Source organism: Cydia splendana, chromosome 20 (genome assembly GCF_910591565.1).
Source record: "Cydia splendana chromosome 20, ilCydSple1.2, whole genome shotgun sequence".
Classification (NCBI taxonomy): domain Eukaryota; kingdom Metazoa; phylum Arthropoda; class Insecta; order Lepidoptera; family Tortricidae; genus Cydia; species Cydia splendana.
In genome coordinates, this window is record NC_085979.1 from 13,398,979 (window position 1) to 13,407,875 (window position 8,897).

An 8,897-nucleotide genomic window follows, 5' to 3' on the forward strand; every position below is an offset into this window, starting at 1 on the left:
GAGTAGATTCATTAGACATGTATTGAATTTTCGATGTGATTAGATAAAAAAATTGGAAATTGAAGATTTCTAATTTTCGACTACGGATTTAGGGCCTTTCAGATCGTCATACATATTTTTTTACAATTTTGACTTACAAGGGTCAAGTTTTGAACCCTAAAATTGCTGAAAATAAAATTTTTTTTTGGCAGTTTAATCCAGTAGGTAGGGCCATCCGGCAAAGCAAACTTTGCACCGATTTTAATAGGTACCGTCATTTTTTTCATAGAAACATGATATTAATGATGCCATTTCCACACTTTGTCATTGCTAAATGCCATGCAGAGTTAGTTTAGTCCACGCCTAACGTAAATTATTTGTATCTGAATACTAAAATTAAAGCAAATATTTTTGACTAACTCCCGCGCCGCTCGTACTGATACTTGATCGACATATGGCGGTGTGGAACACGCTCCAACATTTTAGAGCATTAGCATTACTAATTTTCGGTACAATAGCAAATTGCATCCCGCTGCAATCCGCTTCCAATCTTACGTCAGATGTTGTCTTCAGTGAATGTTGCAACTTGCTTATTTTGAAAGTTTTATCGAAGGAGCGAGCGAAGCGAAGTTCTTAACCTTTTGGACGCCAATGATCGATATAACGCCAAATCGGTCACAGACCACAAAGCAACATAGACCTACGTGCATATGCATAAAGTTCAATTTCAGTTTTGACACTTCGGTGACGTGGCGTCCGCGTGACAGCTTTTGTGTTTGACACGGCGTCGAAAAGGTTAAGGCCCCTGTACATATTGGACGAGGCAATAATTCTTAAACTAAACTAAAAGTTCAAATTGAATGTTTTTGAGAAGGAATATATCTTAATCATGTTAAGCCCTAGCACAGAATAAGTAATAGTACTCTAGCTTTAGCCAGCACAAAATTACAGGCCGTCGAAAATGGCCTGAATCGCTTCGAGAAAAGGATGGTACGGCCGTGCCTCTTTGTTTTGCTCGACTTGGCGGGGGCACTGCAGTTCGGGTGAACGATGTCGATATATGACATTGATACATAAAGGCGGTTTAAATCGAAACTTCAGCTATCTGCCTTTTTTATCACTTGAATATGCATGAGTGATCTATCACTTAACAAAATTTCAACTCTCGTTTGCGGTAGACTCTCAGATTGTGAGTACCTAATTGTGGTACCTAGTGGCGCCCCCTACGCAGAGTTTCGCGTAATATTCCCTTATTGGTACAAACCTATTTCAACTCCACGTCACCGGCCGCGAAAACTAAAGCCGAAACGTCAATTCAAATCGCTTTCTGACTTGTTATAAAATTTTGTCAATTATCAAGTTGACAACAATGGCTATGTTAAAATCTCGTTTTTCCCCGGCCATCCGGTACGCCAGGACTGTAACCAATCGGTGCAGGATCGGGACGAGGGATGTAGTGGGGTATGGCCATAATGGGGGGTATAACTATAAAGATGACCCGCACTTTCCGTTCCCGGCGATTCGGTTTAAGGAGAACACTAGGGACATTGTGGTAAGAATTTTTTCGTCGTTTATTCCGATTTACTCGCACAAAAGATTTAAGGTAGGATTCCACCAGTATGCAGCGGCACAAGCATATTCAATTCCGTACAAAAATCCTTGTGCTGCACGCTTGTGGAATCCTGCCTATAGATCTGCCGAACGTCATTAGAGAAACGCAAGCACGTAGTCTGGATGGGTGACGATCGTGCAGTCTGCATGTCGTACTCTGGCGTACCAAGTGGCCAAGACCTAGGTACCGCTGGAGAGACGAGGCGCATAAAAGCGTTATCGAATGCGGCGCCGTCGATTGGACAAACTACTTTGGACAGAGAAGCATTGGAGGTCTTTGGTGTCAGAGACCACAACTTCCACTTCGGTCCGTCGCGCTACAGCAGTAAGTACGTACCTACCGTAGCTCAAATATCAATGAGACTAAACGTAAAACTTTTAACCTAGGCTAAAAGTCATAAAAACGATTCGGTTGTCACATTCGCCAAAATCAGATTAGAATCCGTTTAACCTCCTAAGCATAAGACTCTGCGTACAATTTTTTTTATGTTATAACAATCGATTTTGAACTTTTATTAAGTCACCAAGGATTCAAAAACACAACAAATGCTTCTGGGTCTCAAGAGGTCTATGAAAACTTTTCAGAGACAAGAGTGTGAAAGTAAACGCCACATTCCTATAGAAAATGTTAGCTCGGTACCTACGGTACGGTGAAACACATAAATAAATAAATATTGGGGACATCTTACACAGATCAACCTAGCCCCAAACTAAGCAAAGCTTGTACTATGGGTGCTAGGCGACTATATACATACTAATATAGATAAATACATACTTAATATACATAGAAAACACCCATGACTCAGGAACAAATATTAGTGTTCATCACACAAATAAATGCCCTTACTGGGATTCGAACCCAGGACCGCAGGCAGGGTCACTACCCACTAGGCCAGACCGGTCATTCCAGTCATTTCACCGTATGTACGCTATATCAGTGACCGAGGTGCTCAAAAATATCTCAACACGCACTGTAACGCCTTCACAATAGAGGCCTATTCAGATATTTGCATCGTCCCAGCAAATGTGAACGGAGATATTAAATAAAACAACACTGAACTACCCGAAATTAGTTTATAAAAACAATGAAACTATATCGCGGTAGACCCGATACTTATGTGTACAAAATGCGAGAGTTTAAAGACTTTGAAGTGTTATAACGTCGTACTCATTTCAGGCCCTCCGCCAAAAAGAGTGCGGCGACTGGAGGATGCTGTGCTGTGAAGAAAAGAAGGCGTTGTACCGCGCGTCCTTCTGCCAGACATTCTCGGAGTTCCAGCACCCCACGCACCACTGGAAGATCGTCATCGGCGCGGGCATGTTCTTCCTGTCCTGGATGTTTTGGCATCAGATAATATATCGCCACTTCAGTAAGTCCCCTAATATTATACTTATACCTCTCTCTTTCTTTTTATGTCAGGGAATAGCATAGAAGGTATATAGGATCCTATAGAAGTGGTACGCGTGCCTCCGTGAGGGACAAGACATACGCAATGCGACACTATGATTGGTCGAATTTATTTGTTGCCCACCATTATCCATACTAAATTTACAGTAGGGAACACATATAATGTGAGACTGTGATATGGACAAACAATAATAGCTCTTTCGCTGCTACTCCTACTGAAAGATACATAAGACTATCCTGTTCGGTTACTTCCCCCCACCTTTTAATGCCGGATCTAGTTATATACTAGATTCATGGGGAATAGATACGACGTAGCGCTGGTGGCCTAGCGGTAAGAGCGTGCGACTTTCAATCCGGAGGTCGCGGGTTCAAACCCCGGCTCGTACCAATGAGTTTTTCGGAGCTTATGTACGAAATATTATTTCATATTTGCCAGTCGCTTTTCGGTGAAGGAAAACATCGTGAGGAAACCGGACTAATCCCAATAAGGTCTAGTTTCCCCTCTGGGTTGGAAGGTCAGATGGCAGTCGCTTTCGTAAAAACTAGTGCTTACGTCAAATCATGGGATTAGTTGTCAAGCGGACCCCAGGTCCTCATGAGCCGTGGCAAAATGCCGGGATAACGCGAGGAAGAAGAAGAAGAAGATACGACGTCTAAAAGCAGGTAATAGCTACCTATACCTACTATAGAGTTGAATAATATGGTTGAATGGGGCGGACGCAGAGGTTACGTGCATTTTTAATGAAACGGCACTTCTACACCAAAGTGGATTGGGGGCGTTACGATTTTTATTCAATTTCTTTAATTATCTTAATTTCCTGTAAATTTATCAGCGCATGTATGCAGGTTTCCTCACGGCGTTTTTCTTCGCTAGCTATTGATAAATATTAAGGCGCGGTGTGTAGTAAAATGCGCTTTTTTGTCACCATATTTACAGACTTTTACAAGGATTTCATGCATTATTTTCTAGTATGTATAACTTCAGTCCTTGAACTACGTTATTGCTTGTCAGAAACACGACGGCTCATTATTTTCTCGATAGAATCTTAAGTTGAAAACATGCCTAACACTGTCTTTATTTCCTTATGTTAGAAGTACTACGACGAAAATGTATATGAAATTTACTTCAGTCGATAGCTTTTAAGTAAATCTTCATTATTGCTTGTCCTTTTATCGATACGTTAATTTTTTCATTCATCATTTGATGAATTCAACATTTTGCCTACTAAATTACATCCTACGCGGCAATACCTTGCGCCCATTCCTCACGCCAGTACGCCCGTGACCACTGTCAGCGTCGGACCTATGCTAGTTTAGCGGACGTTTCATAAAATGGGTAATCACAGTATAAATATGCAAATATGTTATACACACAATGTTTTTCAACATACTTGCGAAGAAAAGCAAAATAATTCTTAAATACGGTGACATTTCAGACATTCGTCCGTCATATTGTCATTTTATAGCAAGTTGGGCAGCAAAGGCACACACCCATCTAACCAATCCGGAATTCAGTCACGATTGATAAATTGTGTAAACATATTTTAAAAGTCTATAAAATTAATCAAATTGAATAATTTTTAAACATAGATATACAGGATTCAAATATTTTAGACTGGTCATATTTTTCATAAAATCGATTTCATTTGGCAAATCGTATTACTTTTTGGCAACCGGGTTTTTTAACCTAATTAGACCCCGCTGAATCCGAAATTGCTGGTTGCTTGATCGAATTCTTGACCGGAAGTGAGATATTTGATATTAAAGGACCCTTTTTTTAGTTTTTCGTAAATAACTCTTAAACGGTGGCGCATAGCAAAAAATATTCTATTACATAAGTAATCTGCATAAAATTGCCTACAAGAAAGATTTAGTACAATTTTTTGCTAGGATCAATATTCAAAGAGATATTAACGCGGGAAATTCAATTATAATCAATTCTAAGGTCCCCTTTTTTAGATTTTCGTAAATAACTAGTAAACGGTGGCCAATATCAAAAAATGTTATAAAACGTTAATAATCTACACAAAATTTTGTACCAAAAAGATTCAGTACACTTTTCGCAGGGATCAATATTCAAAAAGATAATAAAGAAGGAAAGTTAATTATAATAAATTCTAAGGTTCATTGTTTGTATGTTTTCGTTAATAATTTGAAAAGTATGACTCATTGCATCTTATACATAAATAATAAACATAAAATTTCCTACTAAACATGTAGAACTTTTCGCTAGGATCAATATTAAAAAAGACAAAGCAGCGGGTAAGTTAATTATAATCAACTTTAAAGTCCCTTTTTAGTTTTTTGTAAATAACTCGTAAACGGTGTCCCATAGCAAAATAGGTTTTAATTAATAAATAATTTACATAAATTTTTTTTCCAAAAACATCTTGAACTTTTTTTCTCTAGGATCAAATTTAAAACGATATTAAAGGAAGAAAGTTAATTACAATCAGTTCACAGGTCACTTTTTTTTTAGTTTTTCGTAAATAACTCGTAAACGGTGGCCCGTTGCAAAAAAATATTATACATAAATATTGAACATAAAATTGTCCACAAAAAAGGTTCTTTACACTTTTGCGCTACGATCAATATTTAAAGAGGTATTAAAGGGGTTAAGTTAATTAGAATCAATTTCCAGGTCCCTATTTTTAGGTTTTCGTAAATGATTCGTAAAATAAGGCTCATAGCAAAATAAGTTCTTAATGTTCTTGTAAATAAATAATCGGCATACAATTTTCTACGAAAAACATAACACTTTTCTCTAGGATCAATATTTGAAACGACGAAACGTTTTCTTAAATCAACTTTTTATCTCTTTGTTAACTTTAACAACCCTAAAGTATTGATCGTAACGTAAAAATAAAAAGATCCAAATTTGTAGGAAATTTTATGTTAAAACTTTTGTTATTGTTTTGTACCTATGCTATTCGTACAGATATTCGAGATATTAGCAAAAATATGAAAAAGGTACCTTCACCCCCCTCCCCCCTACACCCTCAGCACACCCGCTAAGCTCGAGGACATTAAGTATGGTTATCTGGACACCACAAGGTATAACTGTGCCAATTTTCAAAATTATACGAATTATTTCCGCAGATTTTTTTTATTTTCTTGAGCTATTAACTAACTCGAATGTCGAAGTAGAAGTGTTTTTTGTCATTACAATCTTTAAATGCTTGACTTTTACTCGTCAATTCAAAATTAGAAAAATAGTAAGTAATTACAGTTAGAGTTATAAATTGTTATAATTCTTTTTGTGAAGATAGCTAAATCATCTTAGCTTTGCTAGTATTCTTCCTTATTTTCACTACCTACTTGCCCGAAATTGACTGCTAGAGTTAGACCAAGTCTGCAACGATTTTGATAGCATAGGCAGTGCAAGTGTTATACATAATTTCATAGAAGTTTGACGTTTAAAATAACACTTGCACTGCGTGTGCAATCAAAATCGTTGCAGACTTTTCTTGGTCTAGCTCTATTACATTTTTAATGTCTATTAGTAAGAACTATTATTTGTCTCATAATAATTTGGTATCATTTGATTAGATTCTCAGTTTGTCGCGGTATACACTCATATTGTATATATAATTAATAATTATTTACACTCACCGTCTTACCTACCATTTTTAATTTCATTAAGTACTCATCAAAATTCGAATTTGCTAATAAATCTTATTCAATATTAATTGCCGGAAAAAATCCCGGAACTGACAATTCAGAATACCGATGTCGTCAGAATAAGGACGTAGACGTGCTGCGCGGGAATGGTGCGGTGCGCCGCGCGGGGCGCCCGCCTGCCCGTTCTACCACGCGTCTGCTTCACCCCCTTGAAAACGTAAAACTCGAGTATAAGAGCGCCTTAATAGTATTTTATACAATTGTGATATAATAGAGAGCTTTTCAGTCGAGTACCGTGTTTAGGCAACGAAGCTTGCTGAGTTACCTAAGTGAGGTACGAGATTGAAAAGCTTGATTATATCACTGTTATATACAATACTTTTTCTACGAGTCAACAAAAATAATACTTTAAACTAGTAGAATCATACATACAAACAAACCAAACCAAAAGTATACAGCTAAGATACGCGAGCAGCTGCGATACCTTCATACTGGTACGCGGCCCGGCGGGCTGGTCAACGACACCTTCTCGTAACTCATGAAGCCCTGGTACTTGCTCCGCGCTAAATTCAATTTTTAGACAGTTGTATTCTCGATTTTGGCCACCGTAACCATTGGAGACTAACAAGCAACACTAAGTGGTTTTCGTAGTCTATGGATGTTGCTATATTAAGGGTGTCACATGCGCGTTTCTGACTTATGAACCAATTATTTCTACTATACAACCTAAAATAAATAATTAATTTGAGCTATGGTTTTGTTTCGTCCTCTTGATCGCGGCGAGCTGTGATTGGTCAATTTCATTATAGTTGATTAAACTGCATCGAAATGAATATTATAGTTGAGTTGGGCTACATTAAAAATACCCAATTGCAGTTTGGTATAAGAAATCTTAATTCAAGAATTACAGTCGACGAGTAGAAAAAAGATATTTCGTACTCAAGTTCACCAGAATTCGATCGCATTGTTATCGCAAAGTTAAACGCCTGAACTTCCATTTCACTTCAACAATTTTGAATGAAAATTTTGGATTGCAGTCGCCGAGCCCAATTGGCCGGACTCCTTTTCCCTGGAGTCGCAAATGGCGCAGCTTCGCCGCATGCTGGAGTTACGCGTGCAGCCGATCGACGGCTTGTCCTCTCTGTGGGATTACGACAACGACTGTTGGAAGGTAAAAGAACAGTGCAGCTTGTGTCATTGTAAAGGCAATCTGCTGATCGAGAGACACTCTTCAGGTCTGTGCACACTGGCTGCGTATGCGTGACGTGTACATGCGCGTGCGGCGAACAGATCTGTATGAGAGACGGCACACCGCTTGCGTGACGTGTGCGTGTGCGGCTCCAACATTTTAGCGCACGCGCACGTGCACGTCACGAACACGCAAGCCGGTGTGCACAGGCCTCATTAGCAAACAGCTTTTTCGCATGCGCTGCGCATGATGCGCAAGATTCCATCAGTCGACCAATGGACTACTACTATGTACTGTATGTTTTCTTTGTGAGACTATAATAACGACCGAAGGTAAGCGTGCCGCCTTGTGGCTAATCACACGTGCAAGTGTGAGTCGGACTCGCGCACGAAGGGTTCCGTACAATTACGCAAAAACGGCCAAAAAATCACGTTTGTTGTATGGGAATATTTATTTTATTCTGTTTTTAGTATTTGTTATTATCACGGTTCATGAGATACAGCTTGGTGACAGACAGACAGACGGACAGACGGACAGCGAAGTCTTAGTAATAGGGTCCCGTTTTTACCCTTTGGGTACGGAATCCTAAAAACCAATCTGCTGATCGAGAGACACTCTTCATCAGCAAACAGCTTTATCGCATGCGCAAGATTCCACGCAGTCGATCAATGGACTGCATGTTTTTTTGTTACATCATAACAACTAATACCGTTTTAAGACTTTTAAGGTAAGCGTGCCGCCTTGTGGCTAATCACACTCGTATTAAGTTATAGGCGGGGAAGAAGAAAATAAATGTCTGGAGCGAGAGCATCCAATTAAAGATCTCTCTGCCGTGCCGAGATCCTTACCTGGCCTCAACTTTAATTGGTGAAATAGTAAATTTAGCGAACATCACTGTTCAGGAATACAAGTGCAATTTCTAGGTCCGTGTAGATTTAATATGAATATTTCTATTGTTTCAGAAATAAGAGTGATTGGAGTTCAGTATGCCCTGATTTTATTGGATCACTATGTTGAATATACGTTTCGGACCGATGTAAGAGATTTCATTTATATCACAAGTAAATAGTGCACACTATAAATCGTCGC

The 8,897-nt window shown here is 38.8% G+C and overlaps 1 protein-coding gene across 1 annotated transcript; it reads left to right on the top strand.

Moving 5' to 3' along the window:
* Nucleotides 1-1,312: 1,312 nt before the first annotated feature.
* LOC134800579 (cytochrome c oxidase subunit 4 isoform 1, mitochondrial-like) lies at nt 1,313-8,841 on the top strand. Its single transcript, XM_063773069.1, has 4 exons — nt 1,313-1,531; nt 2,768-2,960; nt 7,657-7,790; nt 8,771-8,841. Exons 1-4 carry the CDS (start codon nt 1,349-1,351, stop codon nt 8,774-8,776), a joined length of 516 nt encoding a protein of 171 aa, XP_063629139.1. The 5' UTR covers nt 1,313-1,348; the 3' UTR covers nt 8,777-8,841.
* The last annotated feature ends 56 nt before the right edge of the window (nt 8,842-8,897 follow it).